The 27639-nt window shown below is 39.2% G+C and overlaps 1 protein-coding gene across 2 annotated transcripts in view; it reads left to right on the forward strand.

Moving 5' to 3' along the window:
• Positions 1 to 27639, forward strand: part of LOC124717146 — a 146554-nt gene that overhangs the window by 91466 nt on the left and 27449 nt on the right. The window contains exons 6-9 of one of the 2 annotated variants that reach the window (XM_047243899.1): positions 2546 to 2801; positions 8266 to 8454; positions 17996 to 18264; positions 23640 to 23873. In XM_047243899.1, coding sequence (XP_047099855.1) covers positions 2546 to 2801; positions 8266 to 8454; positions 17996 to 18264; positions 23640 to 23873 — 948 coding nt within the window. The remainder of the gene's footprint in view (positions 1 to 2545; positions 2802 to 8265; positions 8455 to 17995; positions 18265 to 23639; positions 23874 to 27639) is intronic. The other variant, XM_047243900.1, reaches the window with a different exon arrangement.

A 27639-nucleotide genomic window follows, 5' to 3' on the forward strand; every position in this document is an offset into this window, starting at 1 on the left:
CATTTAGTATGTTGTTCATTACACTCGGTCCTTATCACTGTACTGTGGCTACACAATGTTATCTCCTCGATTCTCCTTCACTTACTGAGCAATGATTAGCAACCTGTGTATACTCAGGTATGTGTCTGTTTCGTTTATACTTGAATTGATTTCTGATGTCTTGTTTCGTAATTTTGCTGTATTTTGTTAAACAAGATGTATCTGTGTTTGTTAGGTCTGAAGATGGTTGCTACTGAAATCGTGATCCATAACTGTGATAAAAAAATATACAATCTTTCTTACCTTTTTCCTGGTTTCGTTTTCTTTTATTGGAACTAAAACTATTGTTTCTTGATGCATATGAAGATAATGGCCAGCTTTATAGAGAATAGTTTTTGTATAATTAATGTATTTTGTTAAGTGAAATGGTAAATCAGTTTCTCATAACTGAGCTGTTTCTCCCCCATTAGGGTGTATGGCTTCTCCTGGATGCTTAAATTTAACAATAATATTAGGAAAAGGATACTGGTAGATTGCTACTCACCGTAAAGATGGGCATTGAGTTGCAGACAGGCACAACAAAAAGCCTGTTACATGTAGCTATCGGCCAAATCCTTCCTCAGCAAACACACACACACACACACACACACACACACACACACACACACACACACACACACACAGCTACCGGCCAAATCCTTCCTCAGAAAAAAAAACACACACACACAAGCACACCTCACGCACTCTCGACTGCCATCACTGACAATTCTGGTCGGCAGTTGTGTGTGAGATGTTCTTCCTTGTGTGTGTGTTTTTCATTTGGTGAGGAAGGCTTTGGCCGACAGCTGCATGTGTAACAGACTTTTTGCTGTGCCAGTCTGCAACTCTATGTTTCTTTATGGGAGGTGCAGTCTGTCCTGTTCCTAATACCATTGTTATTCCAACCTGGAGCTTCCATTGTTTCTTACTTAAATTTGTTTGTTCTTGTGATATTTCTATATTTTGTGCTTAAATTTGATTGTGCAGTCTCTCTCTCTCTCTCTCTCTCTCTCTCTCTCTCTCTCTCTCTCTCTCTCTACCCCCCCCCCCCCCCCCTCCCCCCTGCACCCCTGCCGTTTCAGCATTTCTGTCTATTCTCGTGCTACCTCTGCTTTGTGTGCCAGAATTATTAAATGATTCTGCAAATGCTAAAAAATCAGTTTTGTGATGACCCTTTCCAAGGAAATTTTTATTGTATGTTGGATGTTACATTCTGACAATTTGTTCCTCCATTCTCTGATCAATTTTTCAGTCACTGTTAAGAAAGGTTGGAGCTAGCTCATCACCTTGCCTAAGGCATGGTTTATTATTTATTTCAATATTTTTATTTTATCTTTAGAGTTTATTTGACCCTCAAATGTGCACACCTATGTATAAAGTGCACCAACTGTAATTAATATTGTTTTGTACCATTCCATTGTTTTACAACTGTGAGGCCACTCCTATTCCTTCATTGTTGCTTCAGCTAACACAGTGATAAGCTATGTTGTTATATAGCCAAGTGAGCAGCAGTAATAATAAGCCATGTGAGAAAAAATGTACGATCCATGTAAGAAAATGGCCCAGATTCCGAGCTTGCAGAACAGCTCCCTAATGAGACAGTTGTCTACAAGATAATTAGTAGTCCAATAAGTGTTTGGTGGGGATCTGATGTAACTGCAGTGTTTAATGTTTCCAGTGGGGTCATTATTGCTCAGTAACACTTGAACACAGCAGCAGAGTGATACCATGAAAGTATATTTTATTATTGTTCATCTAAACAGTGATTTAACTTACATAATATAAGGTTATTTTATCAGTATTATGAAAAGGATAGTTGGTGCTTACCGTATAGCAGAGGTGCTGAGTTACAGATAGGCACAACAAAAAGACTGTCAAACAAAGCTTTTGGCCAAACATGCCTTTATCAGTGTATGAATGCAGAGTCTCGCGGCGTTAACATTGAATAAAATGTTCTCGGGTTTCCAACCGCGTCAATTGTTTAGAACTACACGAGCTTTCGGCCAAGCACTCCTTGGCCATTGTCAAGTGTTACGACTGCCAGTGGGCTGTTGGTGCGCCGATGACAATGGCCAAGGAGTGCTTGGCCGAAAGCTCGTGTAATTTTAAACAATTGGTGTGGTTGGAAACTCTAGAACATTTTATTCAATGCCTTTATCAGAATTCCACACACACACACACACACACACACACACACACACACACACACACACACACACACACACACACACAAATGCGTGTGCGCGCAACTCATACTCCATTTTGAATTTTCCATTGTTTGCATTCTGGATTTTCCATTGTTTGCATTCTGGATTTTCCATTGTTTGCATTTTGGATTTTCCATTGTTTGAAGTTTATTTTATCATTGTGTAATTAAACGAAGATTAAACTGAGATTTTACTTGTACATGTTTACCTTGGTAACATAAAAACAGCTATCTTCCACATGTGTAAAAAGTGCACTAAGCACCTGCTCGTGTTATGAAAATTGACACGCCTGCTCGAGGATTAATACATTTTGCCCACAGTCCGAGCGCAAGAAGCAGTTGTTATCGCGCACCCGCTCTGGAAGACTATCTCGTCCACCGCGGCACATGGTGAAAGACTACAAGCGACTGCACAGGCTGGACTTCGCAGATGCAGATCTTGATGATTCGGATGGTGGCTACTCGGATTACCAGATGAGTGATCACGAGGACGGAAAGGAGGGGGAAGGTGCTGGGGCTCTGGCGAAAGGGGGCACAGAGGTACCAGATCCAGCGCTGCCTGCAGGTGCTCCTACAGGTCAGTCGAAACGTAGCGGTGCTCACCACTTCCTTGGATCACAGGACCTCTCATGTGTTGGGATATCGGAGTTCACCAACCATTTGGGATTTTCCTCCAGATGTCTATAAGCGTAGTTTACCCCCTTAGGGCTATTTTAATTTATCCACTTTCATTGCAGTTAGCTCGTGCATAGTAGGCCAGGCCATGTGATGAATCTCACCACCCATCATCCAGATTAGTCTATTATCTCTCTGCTTCACTCTCCTATAAAATATGAGTGCAGTCTGTTGGTATCATTGGTGAAGTGATGGAACTCCAGTAATTTCAAATGTATCTTAATGGGAAATCTTGTTGTAGATGAAAGAAGATCAAAGCCCAGTTTTGTACTCGCTGTAGCCTGGTTATCCTCCTCAGTTCTGAGGTTAGATTTTATCAATGAAAAATTTAAATTGGTGGTTAGTGCTTTATTCTGCAACAGAATAACATTAATACATTAAATTTTAAAAAAATTGGTGTTATTGGCCAAAATTTTAGAATCTACCGTATTTACTCGAATCTAAGCCGCACTTTTTTCCGGTTTTTGTAATCGAAAAAAACGCCTGCGGCTTAGAATCGAGTGCAAAGTAAACGGAAGTTCTGAAAAATGTTGGTAGGTGCCGCCACAACTAACTTCTGCCGTCAATACATGTAGCGCTACAAAGGCATGCTTTGCAGGCACAAAGATAAATATGGGCCCAAAACCTCCGCGTCAGTAAATAAATTTAAAAAAAAAAGGTGGAAAACGAGCTTTATTTCTCCGCCCCGAGTTTCGACCACTGCATTTTCATACATTATCAAACGAAGTAAATACAAATTCCGTATTGTTCATCTTCGAATGTAGCAGCATTTCAATGTACTACGAAAATCCGACTGGCAAGACTGTTTGGGATGTTTGTCAATATGGCCAACTCTATGTTTTGAATTTTTTCCTACCAGTGAGAAAGATGATTGCTAATAGGAACTTTTATGAATTGTGAATCACATACAGTATTCTCTTCACCGTAAGAATAATACGAATATAAACATTTTGCCATGTATTCATTCGTGTTTGCTGCTATCTCATTTAAATCCTGTCTGCCTAATAAACTATGAATTTAGAGTGAGACAATAGCAAAAGCGGAAGAATATACATCCCATGTGATGTTTATATTCGTTCTTATTCTTATGCCTAATAGTGATACAGTCAGAAATGGAGCACGGCAATCGACTATATTTTTAAATCTACGATGACTCTAATTTCTGTGCAGAATGTAATGTACTAAAGAGGCGTCTGCAAAGATTTTCAAACGGAGAAAAACTCCCGTTCAGAACATCTTGTATCATACGCAGTCTATTATTTGGTTCTTGTTGAGCATTATCAAAGAAAGCAGCAGTGTAAATAACAACAAATAGCAGTCTCTTACCATTGTTTCGTTACTGAGACAATTCCTCTCTTTTTTTATTGTAAGCGGCGGTAGCGCCCACAAAAGCAAGCCATGCCGCGAGCGGCGACAGGCCGTAAACACTCATTATCAGAATGCGACAAACAATGCGTGACACAGTACAGTAATGCATTTTCAGCCTAGAGTGACGTAAACACCTATAACAAAGAGAACGGCACTTATCAGATCAAAGAAAAATAAGCAATCAATTCAAACCAGACGAAGGAGTGAAAAAGGAAGGGTACCCGTATAAATATGGACGGAACGCCTGACGCATACCAATGGCTACCTGGTAAAGCTTAACTGCTAAGCTAAGCTTACGACACGAACCAAACTACTGTAGCTGTATCGTCATTCATTCAACCTAAATTGTGTCTCATAGTACAATGGACCAACTTTGTTTCGATCTGGAGGTGCGACCTAAAACTTTTCTCTCCTCTTGAATTTCGAGTCTCAAATTACAGGTGCGGCTTAGATCGGCGATAATTTTTTTTCCTTGATTTCGAGTCCCAGTTTTCAGTTGCGGCTTAGATTCGAGTGCGGCTTAGATTCGAGTAAATACGGTATTCAAAGTGAATACTATTTATGTTAGAAAATAATTGAAAAAGTGCAGTACGAAACACTTAAAAGTTATGAAAAAGAGCATCAGTGGAATGTGAAAGTATAGATCATTCCTGAACGTCATCCCATTGAAAAGAAAATATCGTTGTGATGAAATAAGTAGTTACTTATTCAATAGTGCAGGGTATATTAGCGTATTACAACATACTCTAATCACATTCCAGTCCAAAATTACTAAAAACAAACAGAAATTACTTTTATTTCAGGTGGCACAGTGAAATTTGTTTGTTGCCTGATTCAGAAAAAATTAAAATTTGGATGTAACATGTGTGCTATGCAAGGGCTGAAGAAGTTAAATGAGAAACCGCAGCATTTCCTCATATTACAGAATCATATTACAGGAGTGGACAGACTAAAACAGTGCTCTCTCAACTGAATTTGTTAGATGTACCTGGATCAGAATAGAGTCATTGACAGCTAGTTGTTTACAATAGTGTACAGTGTAACTTAGCTTGCGTCATGGTCACTATTTGTAAGTTGCGGGGGGGGAGGGAATGATGTTATGTGTAAGTTGCGTGACCCTCACTTTGCATAAGAAAATGCTATCTGACATAGAAATAAACGTAAAAGATTGGGTTGTCACCGGCTCTAGCCACACGACAAATTAAGGGTTCAACTGAATCGAAAAATTAATTGATTTAATCCTAAGAAGAAGAAAAAACTCATAGAAGAACATTCATCGTAGTATCACTCATAAAGAATGGGATGCATTTACCAGCTTGGTCCAGGCATTGTTCACGTGAATCAAATATTAAAATAAAGTTAATAATGCGTGAACACTGTGCATAAGAGCAGCTTGCAGCAGCACTCCTGAAAACAACGTGTATTCTAAAGAATTTGTTTTAAATAAAAAGGTAACACTACTTATTGGGCCTGTGTGCGTGCAAATTCTATGGATGGGCTAACAAGGAAACTACAAGGTAAATAGCGTAGGTAATAAAGACGTAACATCAGTACACAGGATAAGATTGGTGGCAAAATTATTTATTCCTTAAAACATTGATGTAATGCATCTACACAACTGCTGTTGCCTGGTAACTAAGTACAATTTCTTGTGAACGTTACACGATTCATGACACACTTGTATGCCCACGTGGTTTGCGGAAACACAATTTCTACACACCGTGTCCAAGTTTTAAGCACATTAAACTACGCAGCCGCGAACAATTAACATTTTTCAGAAGGTGCATTTAAATGGACAAAGGGTGATGGCAGTGGGCCAACAAACTGATATTAAACCACGTGGATGGCTTCCAATGGACGTAAGGTAAATGAGACAAAGAAAATTCACAAAGAGGCAAAATTATTAAGGTGCAGGAAAGATTAGAACGTATACAGATGCAGTTGCAGGCAGACAAACATTCACACTGAACCGAGGGCACACTTATTACATATGCAACACCTTTGTGTTACCTTCTTCTTGAGAATCAAAGTCTGCATTAGGAATTAAACTGAAGGTCTGCAGAAGCCTTGCATTCCTTACTCCGACAAGGTTAAACAATCTTTATAAGGTGAGATGCGAGACCAAAAGCTAAAAGCTCCCCTCTCGCTACGAGACAACACATGATGCAGTTAAACCAACTCACCATCCTTTGAAGAGAGCTCGGCTGCAGACTCTCGGCGCACTGGAAGCAGACTGACCGTCTCACACACTCCAACGTCTCCCACGCGATTCCGTGGCCAGGAAAACCCAGAGATATTGCTTCCGCCACCAACCTAACACCTGTAACTTTCATGCAAGGAGAGCAAACCTCTTTGCTTACCTGAAAACTACAGGGGTTGGCCATTCTGCACAACTACCGCTGATTCTCTGCAGCAGACTAAACCACCGTATAGCAACATGAAAAACACCACGTTCATTCACTCATGCTTGCCAGAGAGTTTTGTATCACTGGAAAGTAAATAAAATGATAATGAAAGGGGACTACAGGACCCTTTCAATAGCTACCATAGCAACAACCAATCAGAGAATGAGTTTGGTTATGCCATTTATTGTGCTCACCATTGTCGTGTCACTCTGCCGTCTCGTGTACCAGATGCCACAGACAGATGCAGATGACACTTGCGGCTTTTAACGTAATTCTTGTGATTTTTTTTTTTTATTGCTTGCATTGATTCTCTGTGTGATGTATTTATTTTACTTGACAGACTGCTTAAGCCAATAGTAAAAGTGCACAAAAAACTGATAAGGATGTTACCACTGTGTTAATCCAACGAAGTACTACTTTCTGGCTAGCTCTTATATAAATGGCAGATCAGATGTATCACATACCATTCACTAGAGACTTAGACAGTTGTTATCAGATGGCATGAGCTGTCCAAACATGTCATTAACTCTTTCTCTCCATGGGCATGGGATACCTCCCATCAGCACTACAGCCCCAAATTTTTGAACGCTGCAGTTGTTCATAACCAACGATCTATACTTCGATCGAAATAATAAAGTGACTGATACTTGAGCGCAGGAAGAGGGCGATTCATTGGTATGCGTGCACAATGTGATTTTGGTAATAGCAGCTGGGCACTTTTGTAAACTTCCTTGATTTCAATTTACTGTTGTTGAGTGAGCCATAGCGCCGCTTTGATCATCACTGCAGGGACAGTTTGTGTACATAGTCCGTCGCCTGTATTTGTCACACGTACGCTAGGGATGGTTTGAAAATAGACACAGGTGTTCGAAACTAGTCACCATCAAGAAATAAAAAAGATACTTCTCAATGTAACTTATGATGGAGCTACAACCATTTATGTCAATAATCTTGTCTAATGGGTGATACTTTATGAACTACCACTATCCAGTGACGCCTGTGGGCTGAGGATGACACGGCAGCCGGTCGGTACCGTTGGGCCTTCATGGCCTGTTCGAGCAGAGTTTTATTAACTGCCACATTTATTAAAACGTTTGTACTTGTAAAGCTTTTGACAGCAGCAGTTGATTAAATGAATTGGGTATCCATTTCGTAATTGTCATTTGCTATGGAGTAGTGTGTGTCATCTTAAGCTATGGTATTGTGTGCTCCTTTAATTCCTTCACACCACCTAAATGCTCACTGCGTGAATTTCATTACTGTCCTCATTGGGATAAAGCTCTCTACTTGTAGTTGGTCCACAGTCGTACAATATTTAATTTCATTAATCAGGGTGGGTAATGTGAGGAAGCAGTAACCTCAAGAAGAAAGTTATTTTTCACTGTTGCTACTATGAACATTCTCAGAATGTTTCCCATTAACCTCATTTATATGAGTAGAGTAAACATTCAGTTGTGTTGGTGTTTGTTATTAGAAGGTTGTTGTCTTTGTGTTGTTCATGGTTCACAGTAAAGTTGCTTTGCCTTTTCTAGGGTGACAAATGCCACGGTGAAATACTACTGACAGTTTGATAGTGTTTTAATGATTCCACAGTGACAGTTCCAAAGCGCAAGATTTCTCCGCACTTTCGGTGCCCAGCCTGCCAGAAGATATATCTGGGCCACAGTCGCATGGCACGACACCTGCAGGCATTTCCTGAGCATGCAAAGTCTGTCCCGGTGGACGAAGCCACTTCGCCAGCTCCACCCACTGATGACAGAGGAGGAGCGCAAGACAAGACAGGTCAGTAGTAAAACTTCAGTAACTGATAAGAGAGGCTTTCTATTTGCAAGGTGTATATGCTCCGGGACAACCAGGAAATCTGGGAATTTTTTTATCTGGGAGAAAACTGGGAAAAACGTGGAATTTTTTTTTAGTATTCTGGGAATTTTTTGTTGTTTTAGTTTACAGTTAAATTTTTGTGGTTTTGACTAGTAAGAACTGATGCTCTAACAAAGAATTTGACTTTAGTCCGCTATTGCAATATAATGCTGCAGCAATAAAACATAAAAAAATTAATAAATAAAACCTAAGTTGCAAAGGAAATGTGCCATTTGCAGAAGGGGGGGAAAAACACACACACAGAGCACACACAAGCGTCTGCCAACAGCAACCTGTGTCAAAGGCTTTAGGACGAAGACTATGCAGTACTTCATAACAACAAACTGCTTCCGATGGACATGACGTCATAATGGTTTCAAGCCAGCGGGCTTATGCACATTCGCAGTTGAGTTGTGTATGAGCATTACAGTCTCCCGCTTCTGGCTACTTGAAGTGCGGCTATTAGCTCTGTCTGAGGTAACCATGTACAAACTGTACCAGCAGTAGCTACAAGCAGCCAGATGCTACCCGGGAACATTTTTCTGGCGCACCCGACTTGCAAGATTCGCACGTGCACAGAGCAGTCTGAATTGTAGTGGGATGAGGGATAGTCTCCACATTAACCGTGTTTACGTTCAGTGATTTTGCTGTTTCCTCTTGGTTTATAGCTCTCAAGTCAAATTAAAACAAAATGGATTTCTGTGGCTGGGAGCTATAAAGTGAATTATAAAATATGCTCACATAATTATGGAAGATTAAAATATGGTATTAGTTTCAGTTTTCCGATTTTATTTTATTTCTAGGTTTTTGGCAGTCGGGCTTTAATTGCCTTGCAGAACACTGAAGTTATTTTTGTCAATTTGATGAAAAAAATAGCTTTAATTATGCTTTTCCACAGAGGCAGTCAGTTTATTGGAAACACTATTGACTATTGTCAAATGTTTATGGAATTTCAAGTACATGTTGCTATCTTTTGGGACATGTGGCATTATGCCATAATAAAGAACTAAACTTGAGATAATACAGTACTGGTACTCCAAGAAAATTTGCATCTCAAAAATCACACTGAAAGGTTTTAATATCAGCAAGGGACCTACATCTTTGTGAATCTGGGTGTATGAGGGTACTCTCTAAGTTGAATTATGCATTTTATTACAGTTTACGAAATTCTGATGCTCTTGGAGTAATGTAAGGTCTCTTAATGCTGTATACGTACAAACATACAGACTACCTACATCGTGATAGCTACACAGGCACATTAAGTCCATTTTGTGGTGCTCTCTGACAATTGCTGAAACAAATTTCAATAGATCACGGCAAAAAATTGCAATGGGTGGTTTGAAAAGCATTACTTTTAAAGTACATTTCGTTTTATGCAATATGAGTTATGTTACGTTTGTGAATGTGCTTTAAATTTCTTGAATCATAGAGCGTTTGATTCTCATTTAAAGCTTAACACTTTGAGGGGCAGCCGCTTAGTAGAATTTAAAGTCCAGAAGACCAGACATTTACGTTGTTACTTGAAATTTTACTGGCACGTTTGTGTGATGTATCCAAGTGTAACACACGCAGAAAAGACAAATATTATATGTGAAAGATTAGCTTTCCTTGTAGCTACACTATTTACCTTAATTTATACCATCAACTTTTCCTATTTGTGTGTTCGCACTACTTAATGGAGATGTTGCTATAGGCCACTACATAATGTGTCCTATGCTCTGAATCACTACGTTACAGGCGACACATCTTTTGAAAGACGAAAATCGAATTTCAGAAACCATTTTTCACTGTTGTGCTTACGTCTTAAGGTCTGAAGCGGATTTGCTAGCCCAGATGACTATGGTGCTGGGAAAACAGCAGATATAATTTATGATTTAGTCAGCACAATCGCTGTTTTTCTTCAATCAAACGAGGTATAAACAGCTTCAGTCTAATATTTCTACTTATCCTTCACTACAAAAAGCCGCTCCATCAATATTAACCGAAAGTTTTAAAAACAAGACGGAACCTGACAGCCCAAGCACGTTACAATACCAACTGCATTTACATGGGAGTGAAAATTGATTGCGGAATTGAAAAACTGGAACCAGAAGCGGTATTGGGGGATCGGTTTACGAAGTCCAGTTCTGGGTGCCCCATGTAAACGTGGTGAATATCTGCTACCATCGGCTGGTGAGATCATGTGACATGAGCTATGATTGGCTTATAAAAGCGCATCACGATCTTGATGTCAATGCTTTGGAAACTAATGTTCTGTGTTTGGTGGAATTTGGTTATATATGTTCGTAATACAAAAATATGTAGTGTACATGTTGCATCAAATATCTTTTGAAAATGCTTTTTTCTCTCGTGGGAGTTTGTTTCCTAAAGGGACGCGAGGTTCTAGGCCGGTGTATAAAAACCTGACCATTTAAAGTATGATAAGTTTTCTGATTCTGAGGGAAAGTATACTGCCACTTAACACGGAAAAGCGTATTTTTACCTAGGAGAAATTGTATTTTTTTACCGGGAAATCCTGGAAAAATCCAGGATTTTTTTTTTTTCCCCCCTTGTACATGTATACACACTGATTTGGGAATTTGTCATTGGGAATTCATTTTTATACTTACTGTTACATAACAAACTTTTATGAGTGTACAAGCACTTTGCAGCTGTTTCACAGTCTTCACTTTTCTTGTTTTTCCTTCCCCACTGCTCAAGCCCCCTTCCCCCCTTTCTCTCAACCAACAGACTAATGACCTCAGTAAATGCTCAAAGAATTTGTCAAACTTTACTAGTTTGTCGAATGTTTTGGCACTGCGCAAGTTTGTTTGATGTGTTTGCCAAATGCAGACCATGTTTCAGAGAGATTTCGATGGACGGCCAGTTTAAGAATATAGTGGTCATTTTTGTTTGTTTTGTACCATGAGTGTTCAGTGAGAAAGAGTTTTTCTCACTGTGTCGTGAGGTTCCACAGTTGAAAAGAGTATAAGGATAAAAACAAGAAAGCACAGGCAATTGCCAAAATGGTAGATGTGTCATATCTTTCCCATTCCTGTATTGTCGCAGAAGAAGCTGAGTAGAACCGTGGTCAAGTGGTTATGATACGTTTTAAACGGTTGCACAGCAGGTCGTGAGTTCAAAACTCACCTGGACTGTAGAATTTTAATTTCTATATTCACTTCGAGTACATTCTAGAAGTATCCACAAATGTAAAGAATCATTATACTGGAATGTTCTGTAGCTGTATATATACTGTATGTGGTCTGGCCAGAGGCAGTTCGCTCCGTGCTCTTGTGTGTGCAAGTGCTGAATAAACCTTCGTTAATTGAAGTTAGTGTTGGTCATTCAGCTACTTACACCTTCTTCTACGTGTCATTATTCTAGTGGAGACATTGGGTATTGGAACTTGTGATAGCGTACGTTGTCGACGACACAGTGGCTCCCATCAGGCCACGACAGAGCCGCCGTTTACGTCGTGAGAAACCCAAGTTCGAGCCATATTCAACAGATCGCAATCTACCAGAGACAGAAGAAGGTGACGGCGTTATGATGACAGTAACTGTGTGCCACCACACGAGACATCCTTCCGAGTTCTCTGGTGACGATTGCCAAGATCCAAACAAGTGGCTGAAGGTATATGAACGTATAGCCAAATTTAACAAATGGGATGACACCGTGTGTTTGGCTAACATATTTTTCTACTTGGACGGCACTGCCAATCAATGGTATGAGAACAATGAGAAGTTCACAAGCTGGGAAGTGTTCCAGGCGGAACTGCACTAGTATTTCTGTGACACACAACTACAGAAGTGCAAGGCTGAAGATAAATTAAAGTGCAGGGCACAGCGTCCAGGAGAAACTACATTCAAGATGTCTTGGAGCTGTCTAAAATAGTGTGGAACGTCGAATAATTCACGATGAGGTAGAGAAAATGATGGAAAATGACATCATTCAGTCTTCACAGACCCCATGGTCGTCACCAGTGGTCCTCGTCAGGAAGAAGGATGGCAGTTGGCGGATTACAGGAAGCTTAATAAGATAACTAAAAAGGACATTTATCCTCTTCCACAAATTGACGATACACTAGATGGTCTGAAGGGGGCTAAGTTTTTCTCAACCATGGACATGTACTCGGGATACTGGTAAATCAGAGTAGATGAGGCTGATCGTGGGAAAACTGCATTCATCACCCCTGAGGGCCTGTATGAGTTTAAGGTAATGCCATTTGGTTTGTGTAATGCACCAGCAACTTTTGAACGGATGATGGATAATCTTCTACGTTACCTGAAGTGAAGTGGACGATATGTCTTTGTTATTTAGATTACATTATAGTGTTCTCAGAGACATTTGATGGACATATAAAAAGACTGTGGGCCGTTCTTAAGTGTCTCCAACAAGGCGGACTCTTTGGAGCAAAAGAAATAAAAATTCTTGAACACCTTGTGTCAAACAAAGGTGTGTGGACAGACCCAGAAAAGGTGAGAGTTCTAATGAAATTTCCTATTCCTAAACATATTAGAGATATGAGAAGCTTCCTCAGATTATGTTCTTATTACTGTCATTTTATCAAAGACTTTTGTATCAAAGCCAGGCCACTCCAAGAGCTGTTAAAAGCTGATGCTAAATTTATCTGGGGTGGTGCTCAACAAGATTCTTCCGATGTGCTGCGAAAAGCTCTGACGACTGACCCTGTACTTGGTCAGTATGATGAGAGAGAACCTACAGAACTACACACAGATGCCAGTGGGTATGGGATCGGTGCTGTTCTGGTGTAAATTTCAGATGGAAAGGAGAAGGTTATAGCCCATGCTTCTAGGACACTTACAAAAGCCGAGAGAAACTACTCAACTACAGAAAGAGAATGTCTTGCTGTGATCTGGACCCTGTCCAAAGGCCATTCATAGTTGTTACAGACCATCATTCACTTTGTTGGTTGACAGGTCTTAAGGATGCAACAGGATGACTCTCCAGGTGGGCACTATGTCTTGAAGAGTATGACATTACCATAGTGTACAAAAATGGAAGAAAACACCAAGATGCCAACTGTCTCTCAAGAAACCATATGCAAGACCATCAAGACTTTGATGAAGATAGTGACTGTCTTGCTGCACTCCAGGATGTCTCTGCTGAGCGGAAGAAGGATGCCAAGATCTCTCAAATTATGCTTGCCTTAAATTGGCCAGAGGATGTGAAAGGACAATTTAAGGTAGTTAACAGATTGCTTTGCAAGACAAACTTGGATCCGTTTGGAAAGAGGTGGCTACCAGTGATTCCTAAACATATGCGCTTAGACATTCTACAGAAGTTCCATGACACACCTGAGGCTGGACATCTAGGATGTATTAAGACGTATGATAGAATCTGCAAGAGATTTTTCTGGCCGGGTTTGTTTAGGAGTGTCTGTCACTATATGTTGCACTGTCAAGGGTGCCAGAGGAGAAAGGCAGTTCCTCAGAAATCCCCTGGCCGAATCATACCAATTCCACCAGCCGAAACACCTTTCCAGCATGTTAGGATTGACCTCCTCAGACGATTTCCAATGTCTGCTAGTGGTAATAGATGGATTATTGTTTGCACTGATTATCTGACACGCTATGCCATTACAAAAGCCGTGAAAACAGCCGAAGCATCCAGGGTAGTCAAATTCATCGTAGAAGACCTTGTATTAAAACACAGTGCCCCAAGGTCGTTAATTACAGATCGAGGGAAAGTTTTTCAATCAAATCTTGTGACATATAAACCGTCGGTGCAACATGACGACTGCCTACCATCCGCAAACTAACTGGATTACTGAACGCCTTAATAAGACCTGGGCCGACATGCTATCAATGTTCATCAGTGTTGAGCAGAGCAACTGGGATGAGGTGCTACCTTTCGTGACATTTGCCTACAACACTGCCAAACAAGACACCACAGGATTTATGCCATTTTTCCTGGTGCATGGGCGTGAGGCAACTACGACGAAGGACACTGTGTTTCCGTTACATCCTGATGATGTGGATGATGACTACATCGGCCAGGTCTTAACCAGAGCTGAGGTAGCTCGGCAGTTAGCTTGACTCCGCACGCTGCAGGCTCAAGAAAACGATGGCCGAAGGTATGACGCGAGCCACCACTCTGCTGTCTACCACCCTGGTGACCTCGTCTGGATCTTCACCCCTGTTCGGAAGGTTGGTCTCTCTGAGAAGTTCCTCAGGTGCTACTGTGGACCTGATAAGGTTGTAAGACAGTTTTTGGCCCTGGTTGCAGTGGAGTTCATTTGTCTACTGGTGTACCATGTCGTCGAGGTCCATTCACTCGCTTGTGTTTCGTAGATCCCATCAAGAAGAAGAATGTTCTTGGGTGTGGAACAAGGTGAGAGCTATATTAACACAAGACAAAGATAAGATAGAAACTTAATCTGTATACAACATTAATAATAGGAATGTGTAGTTCATGAACAAACTAGTTCAAGTGAATTAATCTGGGAAAGGAACTGTTTATAGCAGTGTATCTTAAGTGAACTACAGAGTTTGTATTCATCTCTTCCCCTACCTATTGAAAGCTGAAATGTGCATGTACGAATTTCCCCTCGCATGATACTTAGCACACTCCACTCCCAGGACCTGAGCATCGTTAGTTCTGAACTCCAAACAGTGAACCAGTGCGAACAGCATCTAAATGGAAGACCAAATCTGTCCATAAGTTCACTTAGTTCTGTTCAATCTCCAGTTCCAAACTGTACAAACTGCTTTGGATTGACAGGCCGAAACCATTCTGTAAGTTCACTTAGTTCATTTCAGTCTCCAGTATCTGTATCTAAATATGTCTTTCCCATCTTAAGAATTGATTTCTGTGAACTATTAAATAAGAATGAGGGGTTTTTTTTTTTTTTTTTTTTTTTTTTTTTTTTTTTTTTTTTTTTTTTTTTTTTGCAGACCTTATTAGATAAAGAAAAAGAACTGGGAAGCAGACAAACGCTCTTGGTGACAATGGGAATACTTTAATAAACTAAATAATAAAGTTTTGAAAATTGCAGTGCTAACAACAATTTGGACACTTCATTTATGCCTAGTATGTGTCTTATGTATTGAATAAATAGGGGAAAGGAAAAAAGGAGTATTTATATTAGAAGTGGGATTATAGTTGGTGGAAGATATTCCACCTCGCAGTGTTTCACCCATTGGTTTACAATGACAGAAGGAATGGGAAACATTAATGGATTGCCTTCCTGTGGTGGAAGTGTGGGGATCTGCTGTTATTAATTTTGAACTGCAGTTGGCAGTCATTGTTGAATGGGGCATAGATTCCTGTTTTCCTTATCTAGGTCAGAGGCAGTTTCTCACTACTAATAATAGTGTCTCGTGTTGTTAGTGCAGCAAAGTTGTGATGTAAAGCCATCCCTGGCATAGTGGTTATGACAAAACATAGGTGAGCCTTCAACAGCACATTGCTCCAGTAGAAACACTGGAAACCAACTGCATTGGTCACTAAAACATCGGTATTATTTAGCAACAAGTATTTTACAATGTGAGGTGCACCAATGGCAGAAAACTTAACTCCCTGGCCATTGAAGTTTGCTGGCGTTTCATACTTCCTGAGTCTTTGTGTCTGTCTGTTTCAGCTACAGGAAGTACTATGGAATAATTGTTGCTATAGTACAATGAACTTTGCTAAATCATCAAATGGAAGTGAGGGGCAACTGAATTGCCAGCTATTGTGCAGTGTTCAGCCTGGTTGTACAGTTTGAAGCTTCATCGTCACAGCAAATAAAACAACAGATTTTTATATCTATCTCAGCATCTCTATGCTGCAAGTCACTATACAGTGTGTGGGTTCAAGGGTACATGTTACACCAATATCATTTCCACTCCATCATACTATGTTTGTGAGCAGTGTAGAGGAGACCTACTGTCTGTATATAAGAATCACAATTGATATGCTTCTCCTGTCATTGTCATTATGTAAAGTATATTGTAGAGGAAGTAAGATTTCTTTGTTCTCAGGATGTTAAAATACAAAGTTTTTTCTGATGCATAATGTCTGGTTTGTACTGGGTAAATTATTGTTGGGCTTCCAGCCACATAAGGTGGTTTTAAAGCCATGAGCTTTTGACTGAGTGCTGCTTGGTCCCTCTTCAGTAGTAATGCTTTTTTGTAGGATTTTGCAGGAGACATATTAACATAGAGATGTCGCACAGAACACTCAAAATGTGGCACAGTTGATGAAACATGCAGCACTGATGCTAAAGCAGGTATTGTTCAACAGCACTGTTGAGTTCCAAGGTCAGCAACAAATGATGAAATGTTGGTTAGCCTGAAGTGTTCAGATTTCTGCCAATCCAGCGCTAGGAAGCTGTAAGACCAGTAAATTTTTGCTATTGATAATTGATGCTCATCACAGTTGTGACTGTTGAGACATGTGGATCTATGAGTTTGCATTTCACAATTGGTTCACAAATACGAAAAACACTAATTTTAACTTAATAGTTATTCTTGAAGCAGAGGCCACAAACAATTGTGCAGAAGGAAGAAAATTTGATGTCACAGCAGTGAATGTTTGTAGGTGGCATCATATGAAGAGTAAATTAAAGATTCCCAGTTCTTGGTGCCAATCTTTCAGGAGAGAAAAATCAGGGAAGGTTTCATGAATTGTGAGCAGCAGTTTGTTCAGTACATGTGAGAGAAATATGATTCAGAGTTCCCAGTCACTCGAGAAATTATCTTAATGAATGCAGTGGAGATAGACAGCTCACAGACTTCACGTGACATTTGACAAAAAAATTACTTGCGTATCAGTATAGTATAATCTATCTAAGAAAACACCAGCTGTCTAGAATAGATAATGTTAACTTCTTTAGGCAGATCTTAACATGTATCAGTAAAACAGTTTGTAAATTTGATTGGTCACAATACATTAAAAGAAAAATTTCTCAAAGAACATATAAAAAAAAGGGCTGTTTTACATTCAGGGACATGTTATAGTCATCTAAGGATGAAAATTGCTCAAAAGTGTATACATTCAATGCATCAAGCAGCAGTACACTTACACTCTGCCACTATTTGGCCCTTGTCTTATGAATTATATGGTCATGCAATCATAGAAATTAACACTTCATTATTAACTCTTTATTTCACTGTGCCTTGCTGTTTTTTCGACATAATTCGTGAGTCTTTCGTACAGCATAGGTATTGTACCGTCCAGCTGATACCTCGTCTTATTTTGTATGCCACACATTCTTGGTGTAATAAACAGTTACATAAGAAGATGGACTCGAATTAATTACTGTTCATTTCATGAAATATAACTGAATAATGTACCCTCTGTTGGAAAGAAGAGGATCAAAAACTTGATTACCACTGATGGAGTTTGTTAACTTAAAAAACTTTTTGTTTTCTTATCCAATTTATATTACAAGAAATAAGATGTTGGTCATAACAGTGTGATCCAAGTGTGTACACAAATTAGGAGCCAGTGACTTTTGCACCTCTGAAATTTTTAGGTGTATCTGCAGCTGCACCCACTGCTGCTGCGGCCACTCCGCCGACACCAGCATCGGCGCCTGCACCTGCGCCTGCGCCCGCGACTGCGACTGCGACCGCACCCTCACCCGCAGCCACACCTGTGCCTGCAGTTCCTAACGGTGCAGTACCGACAGTGGTCAGACGTGTTGGCGCTCCCCCAGGCCCGCGAAAGAAGAAACGGCGTGGGCCGTGGGCGTACATCACACCGGAGGCCCGATCGCAGAGGCGGAAAGAGAAGCTGAGGGAGGTCAGTACTCATTGTGCATTCCGTGGCCAGTCACATACGTGGTAGTTGTGTTACATAGCAGATTATTTATTACATGAAATTTGAGGACAATATACAGGAAGATAAGAGGAAGCAAATGAAAAGGGGATGGAAGATGAGAATGTTTTCGTGCATAGTAAGGCACATTTCAGAAAATTATTCCCATTTATGAGTGCATATATTTACATTGGTATTTTGCGTGTGTCTTGTTCTGCGTCTCTTGCCCTGCAGTGGTCTTTTCATGATTTTACTGCAATCAGAAAATATGGATCCTGTGGGCTTGTACCCCATAGAAACGTTGCAAAATAGTGATTTTGTGTATCTACTTACAGGTAGTGTGCCTCCTTCATTGCGCAGAAATTCACAAACATGAGAAAGATCGCTCGCACTGTGTGTTTACATGAAATGAAAATATAGTGCAAAGATATTACATCAGTATGGTTTCCCAAAAGAGTATGGATATAGTCAGACATGTTTCATTTTTCAGGGTTACGTTATTTTTAAATTAAATTTTTACTTACTTCTACCATTAACGCCACGGAGTACTTAAATTATCAGTTATGCTGCGTATTCTGTTTTGTTTTTATTGTTATCATATTTACTTTAATTTTTACAAATTTTTTAAATTTTATTTTTTACAAATATTGGGTGGAATGTGCGAAGGAATGAGTATATTTGTGGCTTACTATAGTTATCATATACAACATATACATTTGAAGAAATTTATCAATTTACTATCTAGCTTGTCTTTAAGGATTTTTTCTCCCTTTCTGAAGTACAAAAATTTGCAGGATCTCCTTTATATCCATTTTATGTGACTTCTCGTATTGATGGAGTATCTTAAGATATGTTCAGTGGGTATCTAGTGTGAAAGTTATGCACAAAAAATATGTAGTTGGAAACTTTTTTTTGTTTTATCTTTTTTACACTTGCTTTAAAGTCATCAGTTTGGTATTGGTAGTGTTGAAACTAGATGCACAGATGAGAAACTTCAGTCCAGTATTATTTTATTGCAAATGCAAAATTAAAAAATTTGGGAAATAATTATTGTGTTCAAATACATAAGTAAACACATGATTTAATGTTCATGAAAGACACAAGATCAAAGTGAAATTTAGTGTTTTTAGTGCGATATAGTGTTAATTGCACACCAGTTGATATCTACGAAGTGACAGTGACAAACATTTCAGTAATAACGAATTCTTACACCAATGCCAGCTACTAATGATATCTAATGGTCACAGCAAAAATCTGCAAACTCCACAGACATTCACAGTAGTTATAAATATAGGTCAGACACCATGGAAAATTATGTTAGCTGTTGTGGTGTAATATTATGTCTACCACATTTTCCCATTCCCTGTAATTGCCTTAATATTACATCAGCCACATACTGTTACGGGTGTAACCTCTGGGATTATGTTGCTGCCCTTTATGTGCAGAACATGATAGTATCTGTAGAGGTAAAAGTTTCACCTACACTACAATCCTAATGACTGACTGCATGTTGTGCAAAATATAAATTTGTTGTAAGTATCCATTGTCTTGACAATGAGCCTCTAGTAGTTCAAATGCTGGCTAATGGGGCAGTAAAATTTTTTAAAAACATCATGAAGCAATTGGTTGTAGTATGCACACAAATCATCTACTGTTTAACCACAGTCTCAAGTGTTCAGTGTCCAAAATAAGACAAAATTAATCAGTACCATTGCCTCTTAAGTTGTTCACTTTAAAGTTATGCTTGTAAAATGTAACAGATATCTGGTAAAGGTGTGTTTGCAACTTTCTTGGGTAGTGACTAAGTTACATTGTAAATTTAAATTGTTGTTTTGTGATAGCATGAATTTGCTGTTGACAGCATTCTAGTAGAATTCATCCTTATCAGTGTCACATAGTCACTTTTTTCATTGTGTATTACTCTGTATGATTTCTATAGATTCCTCATATACGACCTGTTAACTGGCATAATCTGCTTAACAGCAAATATTTTTATAGTATATTGTCATTCACGTTCACAGATTGCAAACAATCAATGAAATATACCAAACAGTTGTGTGTCGAATGTAGGAATTCATCCAGTGCAAAATGTGGCTTTTCTTCCAGTATAAGGAACTTTATTTTGTGATAGTTATAATGTAACAGAAGTTTTTTTAGATAAGCATTTGACATAACTGCATACTGCGTGATCGGAAGTACACTGTTCTTTCAGGAACTGGTAAGAAAAATATAAGTTATTCTACAGTGATTATTCACTGATGATATAATGTTTGCATCAAAGAGGAAATTCCATTGAGAAAATTGTTGAATAGCAGTATTACTAGTTAGTACGTAACATTCAGCAGGCAAAATTTATGGGTACTTCTTTACATACTCTGAAAGTTAAAGATACTAATCCTAACTTTCAGAACTTGAATGTTTCTTCTTCTGGGAGAAAGACCAGATTGGTTGGGAAAGGTAGGAAATGAGGAGCAAGACACCCATACTCTGGGTTAAGAAGGACCCAGCTGTTGTCAGGACCAGCAGCCAAAGAAGTGAACACACACCTGTCTGTTAGACTATTTTTTGTGACAGTTTGAAATACAAATGAAAACATTGTGCAACCAGTCACTAAATTAATAATTTTTGTATAGGATTCATTTAGGAGGCTTTGATTTATCATGAGATGACAGTTCCAGTGTTTGGTACAGTTGTATTGCTTCTTGAAAACCAGCAGTGTATAAAATAGCTTCAATATTTTGCGCTTAAAGTTTTGATTGCAGGATGCTTTTGATGGATTAGCCAGAAGAATTAATAGTTTGGAACATACTCATTTGAGTCTTACATGTTCACTGTTTTTTAACATTGCTGGAGGGGTTACAAATATTTAGTGCCACCTGTCCCAGATATTTTATGTGCTACCTGATATGCAAGAAGAGGGTCTTAAGTTTATTCCTTGTAGGTGCTCTTCTTGTATACACAATACCATACATTATTTTTTGAAACAGATTAAATTATGATCCAATTTGATTTATACAATGAAACTCAGATATCAGGTTTAGTATACGCGAGGGTCATTCAGAAAGTAAAGAATGTTTTGTTTTGAGACTTGACCGCATAGTTAGACCATCACTGCTGACTGACCAACAACCTTGGAACCCATCCACCTCAGTTTGGCAGTAGGAATGATCCAATGCAGTTGAATACTGAGTAGCTGTGTGTCTTGAATATGTGTGACAAAATCGATGATCCCACTAAGTGTGAGGTAAGGTGTGCAGCATTAACTGCACTTTAAATGGGCATGAAGTCCGACCCATCAGAAAGGCAGGTAACTGAGGTGTACGGTGATTCCCCAAATTGACAGATTTTTTGGGATGACAACACTGCAGAAGTGATTAAAAACTTAAAAAAAAACCATTAATTATTGGTTCAACAACTTGGCAGAAACTGAGTATTTAGAGGCATAGAAGACCTGGGAAAATGGTACAAGTGCCTAACTTTGAATGGTGACTACTTAGAAAAGTAGCTTGGGTATCAAATGGTATGCAAAATACAATTTCGTTTAATTATATCAAAACTTTCTGTAGAAAAAGAACATTCTGTAATTTCTGAATGTCACTAGTATATGACAACAGGAAAGGATAGATTGCTACTCACCACATAGACAAGGTGTTTAGTCTCAGATGGGCACAGTGAAAAAGAATGCTAGAAATATTCAGCTTTCAGACTAAGTTCTTCATTGGGCATAGAAAAATCTCTCTCTCTCTCTCTCTCTCTCTCTCTCTCTCTCTCTCTCTCTCTCTCTCACACACACACACACACACACACACACCACTCTTGTCTCCTGGCCCTAAGACCCGGCTATGACTGCACGTTAGGTGAGAAACAAAACAATCTTTCCTGGGGTGGGTAGTGGGGGTGCATGTAGAAGCATGTAGAGATGTGGTGGGGACAAGATAGAGCTGCTAGGTGGAGCATCGTGAGACTGTCCAGTGAGGAGGGGGAAGGGGGGTAGAGAAGGAGAAAGGATGATGTATGTGCATTGATGGGATCAAAGGCAAATATAGTACTGGATTGGTAACAGGAAGAGGCAATGGAGGACACGGACTAGTGAAGTATGAGGTCAGGGAAAGCAGGGAGGGGGGAAGAATACATATGACACTGTCTGTGAGCAATGGTTAAAGTGAAGTGCTCAGCATCTAGGTGGTCCAGCTGCTTCTTGGCCACAGTTTGGCAGTGACTATTCGTGAGGCTGATAGCTTGTTGGTTGCCACATCCATAAAAAAAATGTGTAGCACAGTGCTGTAAATTAGTGGGTAGATCACATGGCTGCTTTCACAGGTGGTCCATCCTTTGACAGGCTAAGAGTTCTGTGTGTGTTGGGGGGGGGGGGGGGGTCGGGTCAGTGTAGTTTTCAGTCATTGAAAGCACACTTGAGAACACGCCAGGCAGGTAGGAATGCCAAAGGCATGTCTTCCAGTAGAGGAGGCAGGATCGCTCGAAGGAAATGCAAAGACACCTCGCCTGTGAGGCACTGTAGAAGATTAAGTGGTCCCATGAGGTAGTTGCCAGTAATCCCCACCCACACATTGACACATTGAGACTGAACCAGTGCTGACGGTTTGTTGATGTCATTCCACAAAAACTCTAGATCATTCCCACTTTCCTGGTGGTCCTACACTGTCATAGATCTTTCATCTCAATCTTCAGTTGGAACTCATTTCCAACCATAAGTCCATTTGACCTTTTCTGCTCATTATCCTCTTAGGGAGCTTGCCTGCAGTTTCTCCCCATTTAAGAAAATTATGTATGTCAATGATATATCTGAAAAATAAATGAAGTTTTTTTTGTGTAGAAAAATGTAAAAAATATCTACAGATCTTTGACTCAATCAGTACCTGTAATAAAGTTTTTAAACAGTGAATGTAAAACAGCCTTTTTTTTTTTAGATACATTCTTTGAGAAATTTTTCTTTTAATGTATTGTGACCAATCAAAAGTGCACAAGCAAGCAGCACAAAGCTGCAGGTATACATCAGTTCCAAAATATTTCTTCTTACTAATCCACCAAAATCATACTGCATTCCAGATGTTTCAACTCTGTTGGTCTGCCAGAGCTGTGTACATGAACTAAACATTGGAACTGCCACCTGGTGTTAGAGCAAAGCTTATGAAACAAGTCAGGGATAGAAAACTTTACATTTAGCCACTGAATATATTGTGTTTTTATTTATATTTCAGGCAATATCTTCTGAACTGAACTACAAAGAATTTAAAAATCAAGTTTTCTGTGGTATTGGATTTTCATTCGCAATTAATGTTCTCAAAATTAGGGCCCTGGCAACATGACAATTAATGTTTACTTACCATTTTCCATGACAGATGCTGGTAACTTGTGAACCGGTAGAGGTTGCAGAGGTGTGTGGTCGCACTGTTTGTGGATCACTTTCTCTACTGGAGCTGCTGTGGTTGCGACTGGAAGCTGTTCATGCCAACCGACTGCTGGAGGAGCTTGCAGCACTGGTTGGAGAGGCACGGACTCTTCTCGGGTCTGCCCTGACCAAGGACGAGAGTGATGACAAAATGGGATCCAGTCTAGACGACGAGCATGTGGAGGTGAGATAGCTTCTGCAGTGTGCCTGTGGCTAGGGAAAAAGACCGGTTGTAAAATTCATCCATTGTAGCATTTGCCACTATTTTTGTTGTTTATCTTCAGCTACTTTCCATCCATGACCGTCTCCAGCGTGCTCCATGCGCTACGTATGTGGTACAACAGTTTATCCTACATCTGCTGTTGACGTCGAAAGTTCTTACCTGTAAAGCTAAACCACTGTTTTTGAATATATAATATAAATGGATAGATTAAAAATCTACTCAGCAAGTGGCGGCAGGGGAACACTGCTGCTGCTTGGTGAGCAGATTTTTTATATGTTCGTTTATATTAAACCACTGTTTTGTAATTCTCATTGTAACCTGTTTTTCACAAATCTTACTGCTTTGAGAAGCCTGATGTTGATATGACGGCTAAAATTTTGCTGAGTGATGCTCCTTATGTTTTGCCTCTCGTGAACAATTGTTGTTGTTGTTGTTGTTGTTAGTATTGTCATCTTCACTGTGGAGCCTAGTTTGATGTAGCTCTGTCACTAATCTATCCCTTACAAGACCCATCATCTCTACTCCAAGCCATATCAATTTGAATATGCTTCCAGTTTGTGCCTCACTTCCTCTGCAGTTTCACCCATGAGCCTCCCACCCCCTTTTTTCTCTCTCCCCCTCTCCCTCGTCTTATCAAAGAAATTAACTATTCACTTTTCTCCTCAGTTTGATTCAGTGGCTTCTCATTAGTTACTCAATCCACTCATTCATGTACAGAAATCCTGCAACACCATATTTCACAATCTTCTGTTTCCTTTTGGACTGTATTATTATCATTCAAAAATGTAAGGAAATGATAGATTGTTGTATTTACACACTGTAACAATGATTCGTTGAATTGTAGATAGGCACATCGAAAAGATAGGTACACGTAAGCTTTTGGCCAAAGGTTTCTTCAGAAAATAATCTCTCTCTCTCTCTCTCTCTCTCTCTCTCTCTCTCTCTCCCTCTCTCTCTCTCCCTCTCTCTCCCTCCCTCTCTCTCCCTCTCCCCTCCCTCCCCCCCCCCCCTCTCTCTCTCTCTCTCTCTCTCTCTCTCTCTCTCTCTCTCTCTCTCCCTCTCCCCCCCCCCTTTTCTTTTTCATTCACACAAGCAAGCAATGGCATTCCAGTCCGAGCTGCCAGAGATGATGTTCATGTGTACGTGCTTGCGCATGTAAATGAATTGTGTGTGTGTGTGTGTGTGTGTGTGTGTGTGTGTGTGTGTGTGTGTGTGTGTGTTTCTGAAGAAAGTTTTGGCTGAAAGATTATATGTACCTTTGTTATGCTTGTCTACAACTCATCGTCATATTTATGGTGAATAGTAATCAATCTTTTCCTTATATTGTTGATATTCTAAGTTGGAGTGTCCATTGTTTTATCATAATTTAAGTTTTGTTTTCATAATAAGGCTACACTCCAGACAAAAATTACTTAAATTTATATTCAGTGTTAACAGACATCCCTTTTTTACAATTCTTTCATTGTTTGGCCAGCCTGCATTTTACACCCTCTTCACTTTGCCCAGAATGTTTTGTTGCAATGTCATTGGGAGACCTTGATGTTATTTCCTCTCCTTGAACTTCAATTTGTTTTCCAAATTTCCAGTTTAGTTCCTTTATTATTTCATCTGCATACAGATTGAATAATGTTTTGGATAGGCTGCAGCCTATCTGTTCCATATCAACTACTGATACTGCCTCTTTAATGTTATTTGACTCCTAGAACTCCAGTCTGGTCTGCTTCACTATCTGCATTTTTGCCCTGGTAACTCCAGTATTTCAAAGTGTATTCCAATAAATGTTGTCAAAAGGTTCATTGTCAGTTGCATTGATTTACTTGGACGTTGATATAAGCTGCTGATGGCAAATTAACATAGCCTAATATTTTTTTACGTTGTCCCTCAAGCTGGAAACCCGTGTAATTGCTTGCAGGTAGAACTATGCTTTGCCACCTGTTGACGGTGGACAACACTACTTCATCAGCTAAGTGTAGCATTTCTGCACTGATGCACCATTAAGATCATTGTTGAAAATAGAGAATTGGAAGAAATCAAATCTAAAGAGTGAAAAGAAAAGAAAATATGTTAAAAGTGATGTGAGAATATACAGGATGTCCTAGGAGGAATGGTCAGTATCCAGAAAGATGACAGGAATGATTGTTCAAAGTAAAAAAGGCTAGTAAACGTGGACTCTAAAATGCTTGCTTTAAGAGCTATGAGCACTTGTTCATCTCCAAACTTCACATCTTCTCCTTGACAAGTACTCATAACTCATAAGTAGGGACAGGAAAAAATTGGTGGTTTTTTTGCACTTTTTGGTGTTATTTTCTGGCAATCTTTTACTGTTATCAGTTATCTATTTTTGTTGTATTTAACCATTTTTCAATGCTGTATTGAAAATGCTATTCCTAAGGTAGGGTGGGCCAACATGAGACAAGCATAGAGAAAAATTATTTTAACAAAAAATTTTGAGACAAATAATTATTTAATAACAAATATCAAAGGTAAAAATGAAAGTAACAGTATGTTGCAGATATTTTATTGATGATATGTTTCTCACTCCTTCCATATTGTTGTTGAGCTGTGGAGACCACAGAAGCCGATCTCCACGACTCATGAATGATCGGTAGATGCACTAGAAGCATGAAATGCATAATGAATAAAGTATTTGTAACAGAAACTATTATTTCAATTTTTAACGTTTCCATACTGTTGCTGTGCTTGGCCAGAATGGTTTGGAGTTATACGTATATTTTAAATACTGCAAAAAGAATTATTCATCAATGATGTATCCAGCAGATTAAAAAATATACAGAACTCCCCTTATTTCAGGTCCACAATCTATTTTTGACACTCAACCATTTTTGTCACTGACTTAAATATTTATGTTAAATGATTGAAATTTCTTACGGAATAGCAATAATGAAACTTAGAAGAAAATATTTTAATGTAAAGAAAAATTTTTGCCTTTGCAGTACTGTTGTTAATAAATAAAATGTCTTGGCTGCACCCCCAAGAGATTTTTCTCTATGAATATCACCAAGAAAGCTTGTAGGCTATTTTTTAAGTATTCCCAAGTAACAAAATATTTATAAACATTTACAAAAGGTATTTAACTTGGGCTAAAATTACGACAAAATTTAATTTTATTAATTTTTTTAAATGTTCACTCACATGTTGCTCAGAAACAATGTTTATAATATGTTTCAGTAAAAATTTTGGGTTTTAAATTCTTTTTTCCATCGGTAACACAGTCTTTAATACAAAAATTACTTTCTTTTAACGTAATCTCTCTCTCTCTCTCTCTCTCTCTCTCTCTCTCTCTCTCTCTCTCTCTCTCTCTCTCTCTTTTACACATACATATAACTTGTAGTAAGGCTGAGTTATGTACTGCATTTTCAGCTTTTTTTACCATGATCTGGACAAATTCGGTAAAAACAGACAAAATAGAAATCCATCCTCAAACAAAAGAAGCATAGTTCATCCTTACATTAGAGAAGTAAAAACTAGTAAACATTTGAAAAAGTGAGAACATGCATAGTTTTTTTAAAAAAAGAAGAATCAAGCAATGAGTTCACGAAGATAGATCTACAGTAGCATTAAGGCAAGTACATTTTCACTCATTGGAACACGGGAACCAAACAGCTTGCAATGCTGCAGCTGCGAATTCCAGATTGTCGACTGCAGGTGCCTGCAGCATCCACTATTTCAGCATGTCCCGACTGCTTTGACATTTGGTTTTAAACAA

The sequence above is a fragment of the Schistocerca piceifrons genome, chromosome 9, assembly GCF_021461385.2.
Source record: "Schistocerca piceifrons isolate TAMUIC-IGC-003096 chromosome 9, iqSchPice1.1, whole genome shotgun sequence".
Lineage (NCBI taxonomy): Eukaryota > Metazoa > Arthropoda > Insecta > Orthoptera > Acrididae > Schistocerca > Schistocerca piceifrons.